The 17614-nt window shown below is 34.7% G+C and overlaps 1 protein-coding gene and 1 long non-coding RNA gene across 6 annotated transcripts in view; one reads left to right on the top strand and one right to left on the bottom strand.

Annotated features, from left to right (window-relative positions):
* Positions 1-17614, top strand: part of NADK2 (NAD kinase 2, mitochondrial) — a 45704-nt gene that overhangs the window by 16420 nt on the left and 11670 nt on the right. For 3 of the 5 annotated variants that reach the window (XM_025387220.1, XM_025387218.1, XM_025387221.1), the window contains exons 5-8: positions 2606-2689; positions 4415-4551; positions 10450-10528; positions 15169-15264. In XM_025387220.1, the coding sequence (XP_025243005.1) occupies positions 2606-2689; positions 4415-4551; positions 10450-10528; positions 15169-15264 (396 nt within the window). Of the gene's footprint in view, positions 1-2605; positions 2690-4414; positions 4552-10449; positions 10529-13718; positions 13785-15168; positions 15265-17614 lie in introns of all 5 variants that reach the window. The other 2 variants (XM_025387219.1, XM_025387217.1) reach the window with 1 other exon arrangement.
* On the bottom strand, positions 338-1212 carry LOC112625832. Its single transcript, XR_003119786.1, has 2 exons — positions 856-1212; positions 338-703 (listed from the first exon to the last, which is right to left on the bottom strand). It is a non-coding gene; the product is annotated as an uncharacterized LOC112625832 (long non-coding RNA).

Raw genomic sequence — 17614 nt, 5'->3', positions numbered from 1 at the left:
TTTGTATGTGCTTTTGTCAAAAGTTCCCTTACACCACTTACTCACTTCTGTGGTTCTTGTTTGTTCAAGACTGGGGTTTCTCCTGGGTTGTAATTCCCTCTACAGAAAGCACTTATCCCTATATATTTATTTTCTGTTTCTTTTTCTCTTCCATTAGACTATAAATTCCTTGAGTATAGGACCTTGTATTTTAATTTCTCTGTCACTAGCATAGTTTTATACATAGCTTGTAGGTAATAAATACTTGAAAAATGAATGATTAAGTGATTTTAGGGAATAGGGATAGAACCCCAATCTAGCTGAGTAAATATTCCCTAAATGTAAATAATTGAGATCATTGGTTCAGTAATTAATTTTTAATTGCCATCAATGTTGATGCATGTGGGTTTTAGAACTTCTTAATGGCTTATTTTTATATCATTAAGGTAAAAGATTCTTAACTTTAGTGATCATATGTTACACAGTTTATTGAACTATATTTTCTTTTGAAAACTGGCTTCATATTCATAAATTTGTGGGAATTTGAAGCTGGCAAGCAATTGTTAACATTGTCATCTCTTCTCTATTTTCTACCTAGAAGAACAGGTGTTAGAAGTTCTTTGGTTTCTCTTCTTGCCTCCAGGCAAGCCAAAGTTGCCTTCTGGTTTTGTGTATGCTTCAAGTTATCTGACTTCTTTATCTTAAATATGGTGGTATCTCAGTCCTTCAAAAAAGCTTCAAAAAGGCTCAGAGCTTCGAAAAAGATCAGAAGTTAATGTTCAACTTAAGTTGAACAACTTAAGTTGTTCAAATGTTGCATAACAAATCATCTCAAAACTTAGAGGCTTATGATGGTAACAGTGTATTATTTCTTACGGGTTGTGCATGTCAGGAGTTCAGGAGCAGTTTGGCTGGGTGGTTTTGGCTTGAGATCTGTCCTGAGTATAAGCAGGTGTCAGCTTGGTCTGTAGGCATCTGAAGGCTTGACTTGGGCTGGAGAATCCACTTTCAAGATGGCCCACTCACATGGACTCATCTAAATCAAATGTGTAATTTCTGTCTGTCTCTTCTGTATTCTACAGCCACTCTACTGAGCCTGGTAAATAATTACAACATTTGAAAGCTTAATATTCAAAATGGGATAGAGGGCATGTGGATAGTCAGCCTCCAAGGTAGCTTCCTAGTATTTAGGTACCCTTTAATGTACTCCTCCCTGCCCCCCAATAGTCAATCAAGGATGGCCTATGTGACCAGTAGAATATGGTGTGAGAATGTGTAGGTCCCAAGACCAGGTCATAAATGGTATTACAGCGTCTATACTGGTCTTGAGGATTGTTCGTTATGGGGTAGGACAGCCACCATGATATGAGGATGCTCACAACAGCCCTGTGGAGAGGTTCACATGGAGGGGGATTGAGGTCTCCTGCCAACAGCCGGCACCAAGTTGCCAGCCATGTGAGTGAGCAACCCTGGAAGTGGTCGTGCTAGCCCAAGTCAAGCCTTCAGATGCCTGCAGCCCTAGCTGATATCTGACTGTAACCTCATGGGAGAGTCTTCTCTCTACAGAGGGTTTAGACTTGCAGTTGACCTCAGCAGATATTATGCTATCAAATGACCATTGATGCCTTTTATATACTTAACATTGCGTGAAGTATTACAACGAATATAAGAATTTAAAAACCTAGGCCTTGCGTTTTCTTAACCTCAGTGTTGACCCGCTTAGATAAAGAAGTTTACTGTTCACAACTTTGTAAAAACATTTTTCTCTGGTCTTCACACTTACAAGTTGATTTACATTGATTATCAGGAGTTTGTTTTCCTAAGCCTACCCTCAGCCTTTTCTTCAAGATTGAAGTATCATTAAATGATGATGACTGAGCCTTCTGGACACATCTTTAGGTGCCACATACTCTCATCTACACCAACCAATAGGCAGTCTTACCACCTTATAATTTGCAATGATTCATTTTAATTTGTCTTCCACATCAAGCTATGAACTCCTTAAAGGAGTTTCATTATTTATATATTTTTGAATAAATGAAGGATTACATTGGATTAAGCTTTCTCAGTTCTTTTTTAGTGACTTAGGATATCTTAAATGACATTTAAAAAGGAATTATGGTTCAAAACATTTCACAGAAATATTTTGATTCCTCAGAATCACCTTTTGAGATTGCTGGTTTGTCCTGATTTTGGAGATGAGGAAGCTGATGCCAAAGTGACTTGCCCAAAGTTAATAGTTAAATGATTTAAAGGTTAGAATAAAAATTTGAAGGTTAGTAGTTAAATAATGTAATTATTTGAACAACACTGTACCATTAGGTAACTTTACAGGGTAATTAGTGGCAGATTTGCTGCTATTTTTAGTTCCATTGTAATGTAGAAACTCACATATTATTATGTATTATGGCATTAAAGCTGGATGTAGACTACTAACTCTATGTGGTCTTTTTTATTTTTGTTGAAAAAACACAATTTTGTGGCAAAAAATGGAATATAGAGTAGAAATTTTTAGAATTTCATTTCTTAATTTTATAACTTAGTGATACCTTTTGATTAAATTCTTTTGCTTCACCTTTTTTTCTTTTCCTCTTTATATCACCAAAAAATTCCTGTTAAAATACAGGTCTGAGGGTCATTTATGCTTGCCCGTTCGATATACACATTCCTTTCCAGAAGCCTTACAGAAGTTCTATCGTGGTGAGTTCAGGTAGGAATTTCTTACAGTTTTTCTTATATAAGTATCTTAATAAGTATGTGCCATTAATAAATCTGTTAAAAAACAGAACAAATCAGGCAGGGCACAGTGTCTCAACGCCTGTAATCCCGGCACTTTGGGAGGCTGATGCGGGTGGATGACTTGAGCTTAGGAGTTCAAGACCAGCCTGGGCAACATGGTGAAACCTTGTTTCTACAAAAAATACAAAAATTAGCTGGGCATGGTAGCAAGCACCTGTAGTCGCAGCTATTTGTGGGGCTGAGGCGAGAGGATCACTTGAGCCCAGGAGGTAGAAGTTGCAGTGTGAGCCGAGATCGCGCCACTACACTACTCTGTTGCCTGGGCAACAGAGTGAGACTGTGTCTCAAACCAAACAAACAAAAAAACCAGAACAAATCAGATAATGTTTGGATTACTCCATAGATATAACAGTAGCCATTAAAAGTAATGTATTAGCTGAGTCACACATAGGTCTAATTTACCTTCTCCTAGTCCAGTTGGAATTGTGGAGAGAAACCCTGACAAATGTTGGTTGGCCTATAATATAACCGCATATAGAGATTTTTTTTCTCCTTCGGTGAGATAACAGCCATGTCTCTACTTTCTTAACCTCGTTACTTGTGTTTATCAGTTTAGTGGAAAGGTAATTAAAACTTTGGCTAAAATTGTTTGAATTTTTAGATTTTATATTTTTTATCTTTATCTCCCATCTAGTAATGATTGAGAGTTGGATTTAATCCAACCATGCTGAGATTCCTGGTATCTGTCTCACATAAAAGTATTTCTTAAGTAGTGGGGATGGGATTTTTAAAAATTTCTTTTACTTAATGCGTTCAGTGGTCATACCATCAGGAAAACAGGAAGGTGGAAGAAGGAGCATGAGGTTGGCCAATTATATTTGAGAGAGCCAAGTTGGACTACTTTTTATTTTCTGACTTGGACTGTATTTTATAGTTGGGGAAAGCTTTTCCCACAGATATTTGTGAAGTTGTATTACATCTTCTTGACTTTTCTAGAATCATTTCATTACCAATAATTCTAGTTTCTAGTCATTTCAGAAGTTTGACAACTTTAGAAATGGCTAATTTATACCTACCAAGTGGAAGTATATTTTTGTATACTTACCAAGCAGAATCTGTCCCATTGACTTTCGATACATTGATTATTGGTTTTGAAATCAGTTAAATCTGATTGTTTTTTTCCTTTTACCAGAGATGTTATTTAAATTTTTAGGTGTAATCAAAACTGTTTTATTTATTGTTTCTTAATCCTTTTTTCCTTTTATTGGTTAAAAAAAACTGCATTACAAAATTTGTGGAGAGGGATTTTTATCTAATCCAGCCATCTAAATTATTATTATTTTATTATTTTAAGTTTGCTCTCTTTTTTGTGTAATATTTTTTGCTGAGCAAAGCACAAACTATATCTTGCTCAGTATCTTGGACTTTATGGGTTCTTGATAGAGTTTGACTTAAAAGTTACTTGGGAGATTTTGTACAAGCACATTAGGTATTTCCATTATAATTGAAAAGAGAATAAATATTCAAATCTGTCATTGATAAGGAAGCTATAGACTTTAGGTGTTTCTGATATAACTTATTCATGGAATAACTGGTAACTTTTTTATTAACTATTTAATTTCGTTAAATTATTATAATGTGTACTCTTTAATTCATTCTATTTTAACATAATTCGCCTTTTCTTCACTTTTCTAAGGTGGTTGTGGAGGCAGAGAATCAGGTTATACCTTGAAGGGACTGGCATAAACCCTGTTCCTGTGGACCTTCACGAGCAGCAGCTAAGCTTGAATCAACACAATAGAGCCCTTAACATTGAAAGAGCTCATGATGAAAGTAGGTGGATTGGGCATCAGATGTGTTTGGGGAAATATTTAACTCATAGTTCCTTTGACCTCAAATTTTTTGATGTAATAATATATGATTAACTTGTTTTTAGTTTCATTAGTAGCACTTAACAAAGTACAGTGAATTACTTCAATTGTAAAGTTTATTAGAATCTGAAGTAAGAAATAATAGCATATTTCTAGATGTTTTCTAGGACAGATTTGAAAACTAGCTGATTAGGAAAGGATGGTAAAGTATCTGATAAGATAGTTGATGTTTGAGAAAAGTTTCTTGGCCTTAATGTTTGAAATGTCAAAAAAAAAAAAAAAAAAAAAGGAAAGCAGTAAAGTTGAAATGAGCTAATCTGTGGAAGATTATGATGGTTATATATTTTATATAGTTATACTTAAATATATGAAATATATTTGTTGGGAAATTTTGCATTCCAGCCTTAGGATTTGTGCTTGAAATATTTGTGTAGCTTAGAGAATATTAGCATAAGGTGATTTGGCAGCTTTTTTTGTTAGGAGGGTTAAAGCGAATTCTCCATTTTGAGCCATGTTTTCCCACTTTTTTCTAGCAAATGTAGGACTTTAATGATGCAAGAATATCCCAAAAGAAATCTTAAATATTTGTAGACTGTATAAAAAGATACAGTTTTCTCCTGTGTTTTATTTTCTGGATAAATTTATCAGGAAAAGCTACTTTTACATTTTTGCTTTCTGCCTCTGCTCTTTCATGGTACCTGAGGCTTATATCCATTTATTCCAGAGTTTTTCATGGTGACTTACAGCTTTATAGGTTAGCATGTTTCTAAAATGTGTGTTTATGTTGTATTTTAAAGGTTCTCCTCCAAAAAAAATTATATTTAAAAAAATCTTAAATTATATGTGCATGAACTTCTATTGTTTTTGAAAGTCTGCAGTAACTATTAAGCACAATTTAAAAATAATACTTAGAAATTTTAATCCCTCACTGAAAGAAGTTACTGCTACCAACAATAGATGGTAGATTTAACTGTCTTCACCAGCAGTCTTATAAAAAGATATAGATTGGTATATAAAGAGTCACTGCTCAGATTCCTCAGATTTACTGTGTTTAGTTTATAAATGAAGTTAGTATTTCATATATAGAAACAATATTACATACAAAGTTAGTGAATCATAGCTCAGCATCTAGGATGTTCATATCTGATTAATGGTAGTTCCAGAGAAAGAACAGAAAAATATTCAAAATCAAAAAATCATACATGATGATTTCTCAAAACAGGCAGGGGAAATTATTCAGCACATTGGTCTAGGCAAAGATTTTATGGCTAAGACTTCAAAAGCACAGGCAACAAAAACAGAATAGACAAATTGAGCTATATTAAACAAATCTTCTGCATAACAAAGGACGCAAGAGTGAAGAGACAGCCTATAGAATCAGAGAAAATACTTGCAAACTATTCATCTAACAAGGGACTAATATCCAGCATATACAAGGAATTCAAACAACAAACACAAATAATCTCATTAAAAAGTGGCAAAGTTTCTGAATAGAAGTTTCTCGGAAGACATATGGATAACCAACAGCTATATGAAAAAATGCTCAACATCACTAATCATCAGGGAAATGCAAATCAAAACCACAGTGAGATATCATCTCTCCCCAGTTAGAATGGCCGTTATCAAAAAGACAAAAATAACAAGTACTGGCAAGGATGTGGAGAAAAGGGAACTCTTATACACTGTTGGTGGTAATGTAAATAAGTAAAGCCATTATGGAAAACAGCATGAAGGTTTCTCAAAAATCTAAAATAGAACTCCTATACAATCTAGCAATCCCACTACTGGCTATTTATCCAAAGGAAAGGAAATCAGTATAGCAAAGGGATACTGGCACCTCATGTTTGTTGCAGCCCTATTCACAATAGCCAAGTATGGAGTCAAAGTGTCCATCAGTAGATAAATGAATATGGAAAATATGGTGTATATATATACACAATGGAGTACTATTCAGCCATAAAAAGAATGAAATCCTGAGATTTGCAGCAACATGAATGGAACTGGAGGTCACTATGTGAGGTGAAATAAGTCAAGCATAGAAATACAAATATCACATGCTTTCATTCATATGTGAGAGCTGAAAAAGTTGATCTCATGAAGATAGAGAGTTCAGTGATAGTTACTAAAGCCTGGGAAGGGTGAAAGGTGGGATGAGCAGAGGTTGGTTAATGGGTACAAATATGCACTTAGATGGAAGGAATAAGTTCTAGCATTCAGTAGCATAGTAGGCTGATTATAATTAACAATTTATTTTATATTTCAAAATACCTCATTTCAAAATAGCTGGAAGAGAAGATTTGAAATATTCCCAACACAAATGACAAATATTTGAGGTGATGGATATCCTAAATACCCTGATTTGATCATTATACGTTGTATGCGTGTATCAAAATATTACCTGTTCTCTATAAATATATAGTTAGTATGAATCAGTTAATACTTTTTTCAAATTTCAATTAGGAAACTTAGGCAAGAGTCTTTGAATTGAAAGGACCCACAAAGTGTTTCACATAATTAATGGTAAACTGTTCTTCACCAAGGTTTGTCAGAATACAAACAGCTACTGCAAGCTTCCAGAGAGGAGGAGGAGATGGAGGGGCTGGTGATTGGAGCAGATTATTTCATATACACTTATCCCTTGGTACCTGAGGGGGATTGGTTCTAGGACCCCCTACAGATACCAAAATTTGAGGATGTTCACATCCCTCATAAAATGGCATAGTATTGGCATATAACCTATGCACATCCTTCCCTATACTTTAATAATCTTTAGATGATGTATAATACCTAACACAATGTAAATGCTATATAAATAAAGACTGGTTGTATTAATATAGAGAGATGAATTGGTTTAATAAGCAATCCCAGAACTCAGTGACTGAATGCAAAAGCTTATTTTTAACTCATCTCATTGTCCAGGGAGTTTTCAGGCAAGCACAGCTGCTACCAAATAGGGGCTGCTACCATATTTTAAGGCCTCTGAGTCTTCTATTGGATCCTCTGTATCTTGTGGGGAGAAAACAGAGAACATAGAAGATCTTATGGGAAGTTTTAGGAACTAGGCCTTTTCATTAATTTTGTCCACATTCCATTGGCCATTACTAGTCACATGGCTCCATCCAGTGCAAGTAGACCTGGAAATAAAGTTTAGCAATATGACAGTGTGAGAGAATTACACAGTGTAGTAGTTTGTGTCACTAGTATTACAATTCTGTGTTTAAAAAAACAAATTATAATTTTGTAATCTATTCACTTGGATAAAAAAGTAATTGGTGGCTGGGCACGGTGGCTCACGCCTGTAATTCCAGCACTTTGAGAGGCTGAGGTGGGCGAATCACCTGAGGTCAGGAGTTCGAGACCAGCCTGACCAACATGGTAAAACCGCGTCTACTAAAAATACAAAATTAGCCAGGCATGGTGGCGCATGCCTGTAATCCCAGTTCCTCAGGAGGCTGAGGCAGGAGAATCTCTTGAACCCGGCGGGAAGAGGTTGCAGTGAGCCAAGATCGTGCCATTTTCTAGCCTGGGCAACAAGAGCTAAACTCTGTCTCAAAAAAACAAAGTAATTGGTATGGAGTCCATCTTTTCATGTCCCATTGAGACAAGTTTTAAATGAACACAGTTCTGTGATTAGATAAGGTTTAGTAGTGAATTAGTATGAAAAAATAAGCAGAATTAAGATGATTAATGAGATTTGAAGCAATTTTATTTATTGTCTAACTCATTTGATGAAAGTTTTGAATTGAAATTCAACAAGCACATGTAATAAAATGTAATATGGAGAGATAAATTAGGATGAGGGAAAATGAGAATAGAGGTGGAAAGTCAAGACCATATAAAAGGGAAACATGGTTACAGTTTGATGGTGAGAGCTCAAATTTACTGGTGATATTTCATGAGTACCTATTGTTGAGCATTTGTAGGAAATCTGTGGGGATAGTAATCTAAAACAAATTTCATTAGTAATTATTTAAGGAAAAGTAATTTAAACAATAAATTTTAGCCATTTATGTTTGTAAAACTGTCAAGAATGAGAATGTGAATGTATGTAGTACCTAAGACAGTTTAAAGCCAGTTTTAGTCTTATGTGCTATCAAATTTGATTAAACATATCAAATCTTTATATATATGTGTGTGTATATATATGTGTGTATGTGTATACATATATATGACTAAAACTGGCTTTAAACTATATATATATATATATATATATAGCTTTTTGTATCAAGGTCTTTCTCTGTATTATGAAGTTGAGCTGATAATTTAGGTAAACAATAAGTACTCCAAGGGTACTTGGTATTGTAATAACTTGTTATATTTGAAAGAATAATTGGGTTCCCTTTAGGCAGTTATAGTCCAAAATAAAGGAGAAAAATGTAATGTTCAATTTGATAAACATAATAAACAGAAGAATATAATAATTAGGCTACCAAGTCAAAGGAGAAGAATAGATCAATATGGTCTTGGTGACAGTGGTGGTTTTATTAGTGTATTTGGTAACTATAGTGTATTAGGTAACTATTGTTGTATAACAAATCACTCAGCTTAGCATCTTAAATATAAATATTTATGACCTCACACAGATTATAAAGGTCAAGATTCTAAGAGTATGGCTTAGCTAGTTCTGGTGTAGGCAGGAGGTGACAATCAAGCTGTTGGCCAGGACAGCAGTATATGAAGACATGACTGGAACCGGAGAACACACTTTCCAGCTCATCACGTGGCTTTTAGCAGATGGCTTCAGTTGCTCACCACGTTGGTCTCTCCAAAGGGTTGTTCATGTTATCTCTTCCTCTAGAGCAGGAGATCTGAGAGAAAGAGAGCAGCCAAGGTAGAAGCAACAGTGTCTTTTCTAACCTGATCTCAGAAGTGATATGCCATCACTGCTGCCATATTCTGTTGGTCACATAGAGCAACCCTAGTATGATGTGAGAAAGAGAGTGTGAGTATATGTATTCACAAAAGTATGAATACCAGGGAGGCAGGAATCACTGGGTACCAACTTGGAGCCTGCCTACCACAATTGGGATGGATTTTTAAACATTAACTTCGTAGGAATTGTGGAGGAGACAGAAAAGTCAACTTGTCTGACAGAAAGCGAACTTTTCTCATGATGCTAGCCTAGTGGGAGATACTTGAGTCCAATAAATCTGATAGTTGTGACATTGAGGATACAGAGTTGCCTTTTCCAGTTGGAAACTAATAAAAGAAGTAACAGGAACCATTTGAAGGGGACAATCATTTTATATGATGGAGTAATGTTTAAGTAATTATGAAGGAAGATTACTTTAACCGTGCACACAACCTTACAGATTTAAAAAAAGAAAACATTTTTTGGAATTATGAAGGGGGATGTGGAAATATTTCCTCCAGTGCTGCTGTTGCTAAAAACACTCTTGAGGTTTCCTTATTTGGAAAAAAAAGTCTGATTTCTTAACATACCTGGTTTGGTTTCCATCATCCAAGCCATGCATGTCATTTGCTGCTTAAATCCAAAATAGTTCTTGTTTTAATTGGTAAGTTATATCTCTGAAGCTTCCAAGATAAAACTAAGTGTAACAACAAGAATCTTTTGAGATGGATAAATATAGTTCATCACTCTTGAGAAATTGCTTCAAGAAGAATTAAGGTTTATTTTGGATAGAGACTCGGGCCTTCATTACAGGTGTAAGTTTAGGTTCCTTTAAGGTTTATGTTGTGGATGCTTTAAGTAAAAGATAATTTAAATGTTAACTATATTAAAGTATGTGATTCTTTTAAAAACAAAAATATAAAAGTTGTAATGTTTTATAAATTTTTTATAACATTTCTAGAAATCAAGGAGCTATCTTGGATTTTCTTTGTCTTAAATTACATGCAGGGTGTGAGGCTTCAGGACCGCAACTTCTGCCAGTGAGAGCACTAAATGAAGTCTTCATTGGGGAGAGTCTGTCATCCAGGTACTTTTAAACCAGTGATCTTGAGCATGGAATTTAATGTTTTAGTGCTTTTGGATATTTATTCAATTTCTACAACCTGGCTAAGATTTGTGAATAATCTTTTGTAAGTAATGGCAGTTCATTATTTAATGAAATATTTCCAAAACCTTCATAGACGTTAATATGTATTAAGGGGAAAGAACATTGTATAGCAAAAAAAGTTTGTAAAACCCTATATTAAATAAAGTTATTGTACTGCATCCCAGAACCTTTAATCTGTTTATATAGATTCTTTATTATTATTATTATTATTTTTTTGAGACCGAGTCTCACTCTGTCACCCAGGCTGAATTGCAGTGGCGTGATCTTGGCTTACTTCAACCTCTGCCTCCCAGGTTCAAGCAATTAGCCTGCCTCAGCCTCCCAAGTAGCTGGGACTACAGGCACGTGCCACCACACCTGGCTAATTTTTTATTTTTAGTAGAGATGGAGTTTCACCATTGTTGCGAGAAGTCAGGGACCCCAAACGGAGAGACTGGCTGAAGCTGCGGCAGAAGAACATAAATTGTGAAAATTGAATGGACATTATCAGTTCCCAAAATTAATACTTTTATAATTTCTTATGTCTGTCTTTACTGCAGTCTCTGAACATAAATTGTGAAGATTTCATGGACATTTATCACTTCCCCAATCAATACTCTTATAATTTCTTAAATATTGGGGCTGGTTCCCCCGATACACCATGTTGGCCAGGCTGGTTTCAAACTCCTGGCCGCAGGTGATCTGCCCACCTCAGCCTCCCAAAGTGCTGGGATTACAGGTGTGAGCCACTGCACTTGGCCAGATGCTTTATTAATGTTTTATTTTTATTTTTTAGAGATGGCATCTTACCGTGTCTGAATGTTGCCCAGGCTGGCCTTTAAATCTGGACTCAAGCTATGCTCCTGCCTCAGCTTCCTGAGTAGCAGGGACTAGTCGTGCATATCACTGTTCCCAGCTTATAAATATTTAAGAGAGTAATATACTAAGTATAAATTTGCAATTGATAGAAAACTTTTATAGGCAGTTCATATTAATATTTCCTATTAATTAGTGCTTCTTAAAGCTGATTTGTTTGCTTGCTTGTTTTTATAATTTGTTTGCTTGTTTTTATCCAGGATCCAATTAAGGATCACACATTGCATTTGGCTATCATGGCCTTTTAAAATTAAGAACACTTCCATCCTGTTTTGTCATTCATGGTATTAATATTTTTGAATGGTCTAAGCCAGTTGGATTGCAGAATATCCCTTATTTTAAATTTGTATGATTTTTTTTTTCATGTTAGATTCGGACTAGGCATTTTTGACAGCAATGCTCCATAGTTGATGTTGTATCCTTTTTAGTGTAACACATCATAAGGCAAGTGCACAGTTCAAGATTGTAACCATTATTGCAAAAATTAAGGTTAATGTAGTTCCTTATTAGGAGTGGAAAAATATATGTGTTTCATTACTGGCAGAATCTGTTTTGTGGGACTTGAATATAACTTAGGCTTACATTATCAACATAATTTTTTTTGCAAAACATTTTTGTGGAACACAGTGACAAGCTATAAAATGACTACTGTGATGTAAAGTTAACTCTTGATAGTACTTTAGAACCTGGCTTCTCATCCTTGTAGATGTAAGTAAATTAAGGGTAGAAAATTAGAGATGAGTTTTATTTGCTACTTTCCTGCTATTAGAACCATGTGAGTGACCCTTTGAAGATTATGTTGTTGGATCCCTAGTTTACTAAGAGTTCCATAAATTCTGAAATTTTGTTTGCTGGAAGTCATATCCTTTCATAAGAACTTTAATTATAGTGAGAAAAACTCGTCTTAACTAAAAAAGATACTCACATTGTAGCCAATGACTCAACTCGGGTTGTGTTGAAAAAGAATTGAAGTTTGATTCAGCAGAATGGTTTGAACAGTTTTTTTGATTTGTAATTATTTTGTTTATGTAATATTTAACAAAAATACATTGTGCATGTGCTGTGTGTAATATGTTAGTCACTAGGGATGTAAAGATGAATAACAAAGGTAGTGGTATCTTAATTTTTTGGAGAGTAATACATAATTTAAAAAAGTTAAAAGTAAAATTTATTATTCGAAGATAAAATATTTAGGAAACAAAAATATAGTAAAGTATAAAAATATACTTTAACACAGCAAGACTTATGCTATATATAAAGTTTTCTCTTTTGCTGCATATAAAGTTTGAAGCAATACGGACATGAATTATAGATAGTATGTGGTAGACGAGAGAAGAAAAAATTTAACTCTAGTGATACAATCTTGTCATTATTCTAAAGACAAGATAGAGAAGAGAGGAAGAACTTTAAATGAGATTGGAGGAAGTCTACCTTAAATAAATGCAATGATAAAAATGTTTTGTGAGTTTATGCTTCCTTCAGGGAAGCCATTTAATGGCTTATTTTATTCTGTTTGTGTATTTTCAAGGTAACTGTTGAGAGCTAGCTTTGCCTTATAATTTTATACTTACTAAAAAATTAAATAACATATATGGAGGAAAACTGGCATCAGTTGATAGATTTCGGGGGAGTCTGAAGTTTCTTGAGGGGATTTTCAATCAAATGCTTTTATTTTCTGTGGCAGTAGTGATCTGGTTGGTTTATCTCATAAATAACTGATGCTGCTGCTTTTTGTGTTCTTTGATGTCTCACCTTATGGTTTTACTAAGTAAGGACAGCAATGGATTGGCTTCTGATGCTATTGAAAACAGTTTAACTACTGCAGTGATTAATCTTTAATCACTTTTAAAGATTTTATGACATAGACCCTTAGGCAGAAAGGAAATGAACATTTATTGGATGCCTGCTATGTGCCAGGCACTGCTTATATTGTGTGTGCTATCTCATTTAATGCTCATAGCAACCCTGTGAGAAAGGTAGTTGTATTTATTAGTGACAAAATTGAGATTTGGAGAGTTCAAATAACTAGCCCAAGGTCATATAATTAGCTAGCATCAGAACTGTAACGTAAACCCAGTATTTCTGATTCTAGATTCTGTATTGAGGCTTCACTATGCTCTGAAAACTTAAGTGCCTTGCTTGGAAAATGTGAAGTGCAGCAATATTATTCCTGCCTCATTTATAATGTTCTTAGATTTAAGAACATTTTAAAGGCCCAATTTTGTTTTCTTTTCTCCTATTTGTTCTAACCTAGAATGTCTTATTCTTGGGCTGTAGCAGTGGACAATTTAAGAAGAAGTATACCCACTCTAAAGGGACTGTGAGTTTTATTGCTGCCTTAAAAACATAATTTCCCTGAAACAAAAATTCTATGAATTGACTAATCCTGATAAACTTGCATGTGAGAATGACACTAAATTTGCTCATTATTTTGGGCTCAGCATCTCTCACCTGACTGTACTTGTCTTTCTCTCTGCCTCTGCTTCTTTTCTACCCATGCGCCCTTACCTTTAATCTCTTTTGTTTCTACTTGATTCTGGCATAGTAGCAGCCACTTCCATGGATTTGGCTGGCTTGTCTGTACATAATAGGCTCCTAATGTGTGTGTTTTCTAGGAAGATATAACAAAGCTATGAAATAGATTAAATGTGAATGTTAGGCCTGCTATGTTTTATTTTTAATAAGAAATTCTGACTATAGAGAAAAAAGTGAAAAGGAGTTGTATTAGGCAAAGCCCTCACAAATTAAGAGCTTACAGGATAAACTGTAAAGGTTAGAATAAGAGATAAATTATCCACAGTGGTAGTGTTTGTAAGCATGTCCAGTAATTGTTATTATTTTGAAAAGTTGTATTTTATTATGGTTTTATCTTAACTTTTTTATTTGCTGGAGAAAAAAATTCACTGTTGGTCAGTATCAGTGACACAATTATTTTAAGATAGAGTTTACAAAATAGGCTTTTAGACATTTCAAAAGTTCTTTGAATAGTTACAAATCATTTATGCATTCATGGAGTTAAAGAATAGTGCCATTTTTGCTAGTGCCAGAAAACTCATTTGATTTCATATTAATGAAATATTTTAAGAAATGTAAATCTCAAAGAAATTTATAGTTCTGGTTTATCTCTAGTTTTGTCCACTAATCCGGTATTGGTTGAGAATTTTCTTTACAGCTTTATTATGTAATCTCTGTTAGCTTACTACTAATTCAAAAGGTACATTAGCATGTAGCTTAAGAAACAATAGTTTAGTAGAAACTATTAATAACTTTAAGAATTAGAATCAGCTTTAAAATATATCAAGGACTAGCTACCAAGAATGAAACTCACTTAAGAATAGTATTTTCTTTTTTGAATTCTGAAATGAGGTTCTGTGTATGTTAGATTCCATAAGAGCAATAGCACAATGCTAGCCAAAAATTTGCAAGAAGCCCCTATTTGAAATATTAAAGTATTGTCAGAAGGGAATATATAAACCAGACAGGCATGCAGACATGTAGTTTTTTTGTTGTTGTTGTTGTTTTTTATTTCTTCTAACTTTTTCACTTAATTAGTATTGGAATTAGCATCATGATGTGTGTGCCTACTAAGTCCAGTATTTCTTGGGTAAGCTGACTTAATTAAGATTTCCTTAGTTCTGAAGAAGACTATCTTATTTACTGTGAACCATAAGCTCAGCAAACAGTTTTGTATTCTCAATTCACAGGGCTTCCTACTATGAGATTTCAGTTGATGATGGTCCATGGGAAAAACAGAAGAGTTCAGGGCTCAATTTGTGTACTGGAACAGGATCAAAAGCCTGGTAAGTAACTTGGGATGTTGCTTATCAAGTTTTGTGAAATATTTTTAGTAATGTAATATATTGGCACATCTAAGGCGTGTAATACGCAAGAGGTGTCCTGGTGGTGTTATGTAGGTAGGCCAAATTTCTGTTTCATTCATCACTGGGGTCTAGTAGTCCTGCCTTGACTTCTTGGATTACAGTTACAGCCTGGATTTGGTCATTATTGAGCACTAGGTTTGTAAAGGAAAGGAAATGAGAAGTGGTTTTGGGACTTATCTTTTCTTAAAAATGAAAAATATTTTAAATAATAGTAAGAAAATGAATACAAAGTACAATAAACAAAAATAGACTGGAGGTTTGTATATTAGAAGCCTAACTGGAGATAACCTGGTGCATCCTATGTCCTGTTTACTCTATAACCTCCCTCTGGGTAGTCTCGTCTTCTTAGTACATTCCTCACAGATGCCTCCCAAACATACCTTCTCTCCTGAGTACAAACTCATATTCTAAAATTACATGCCAGATGGGATATTAGTAACACTTCAGATTCAACACATTCAGAACTGAATTTATTGTCTTCAGTTTTTCTTTTTGTGTTCTTTATATTGCTGAATACCATCAGCATTTACCCGACTCCATGTCTAGAGAAAAAAAGCAAAACATGATTTCTCAAAACCTTGTTCTTACCTTTGGAGTCCTCCATTCTTCATTCTCCTCTCTATGTATCCCAGTCTCGAAATCCTGTTCATTGTACTTCTGAAATCTTAGTCCACTTTTTGGGTTTCTACTGCTGCTACTTTGGTCCAAGCCTGCACCTTTTTAGTGAATATTCTTTGTGCCTTACCTTTTATTCTTGAGGCTGTCATCTGCACTACACAGAGTAATATTTCCTTTTTTTTTTTTTTTTTTTTTACTTTAAAAAAAAAAATATTATTATACTTTAAGTTCTGGGGTACATGTGCACAACGTGCAGGTTTGTTACATGGGTACACACCGTGCCATGTTGGTTTGCTGCACCCATCACCTCCTCATTTACGTTAGGTCTTTCTCCTAATGCTATCCCTCCCTCAGTCCCCCACCCCACAAAAGGCCCCGGTGTGTGACCCTCCCTGTGTCCATGTGTTCTGATGTTTTATGAGTGACAACGTGCGGTGTTTGGTTTTCTGTCCTTGAGATATTTTGCTGAGAATGATAGTTTCTAGCTTCATCCATGTCCCTACAAAGGACATGAACTCATTCTTTTTCATGGCTGCATAGTATTCCATGGTGTATATGTGCCACATTTTCTTTATCCAGTCTATTATTGATGGATATTTGGGTTGGTTCCAAGTCTTTGCTATTGTGAATAGTGCTGCAATAAACATACGTGTGCATGTGTCTTTATAGTAGCATGACTTATAATCCTTTGGGTATATCCCCAGTAATGGGATTGCTGGGTCAAATGGTATTTCTAATTCTAGATCCTTGAGGAATCGCCACACTGCCTTCCACATGGTTGAACTAATTTACGCTCCCACCAACAGTGTAAAAGTGTTCCTATTTCTCCACATCCTTTCCAGTGTCTATAACAGAGTAATATTTCTAAAATGTAGATAAATCTATCTCTGTTCTCTGCTTTACAAGTTTCATTGACCTCTGTTCAGATTGCTTAATCTGTCATTTGAGGCCCTTTATCATATGACCTTAGTGATCTTATTGGCCTTATTCCTGCCCTACCCTTACTCCCACCTATGGCACACTAGAATTGGCACAGCTCCTTGCAATTCTCAGCATGCTTCTTGTTCTCGCTTGGCTTTTTATTTTTGCTCAATGCAACTTCTTCCTGCCTTGAATGCCTGAACACTCCACTTTCTATCCACTGGCTGAAAATTCAGTCTTGAAATGTCATTCTCTTTAGCAAATCTTTAACACTCACCTCTTTCATAAAGACAGTGAATTAATCATTTTTATTCTTCCCTAACACTTTTTCTCATAGCACTGTTATAGCCGTTATTACATTATTAGTTATCTAATATGCTAGTACCCAGCTAGTTAAAGCAACTTTATGGATTTGGGATGGTGACTAGGGTTTTTTTTTTTTTTCCTGCTTAATCTTTTGTGTGCACAGTACCTTATATGTATTCACTCAAAAAGTATTTTTCGAGTAAATGACTATACGCTCACAATTGTATATAGCTAAAACAATGCTTATCAAACTTTTACATTTGGATAGTTTGATTTAGAGTTTTATTTCCTACTTGTTTAGCATGACTTCTTAAACTATTTTATTATGAAAAATTTTTAATAAGAGTGACAAAATAGTGTAATGAATCCCCACATACCATTAGCTAGTAGTAATTATCAACACATGCCCAATCTTGTTGCCTCT

The sequence above is a fragment of the Theropithecus gelada genome, chromosome 6 (assembly GCF_003255815.1).
Source record: "Theropithecus gelada isolate Dixy chromosome 6, Tgel_1.0, whole genome shotgun sequence".
Lineage (NCBI taxonomy): Eukaryota > Metazoa > Chordata > Mammalia > Primates > Cercopithecidae > Theropithecus > Theropithecus gelada.
Note: the sequence above shows the minus strand (reverse complement) of the source record. Positions and strands in the feature narration are given on the sequence as shown.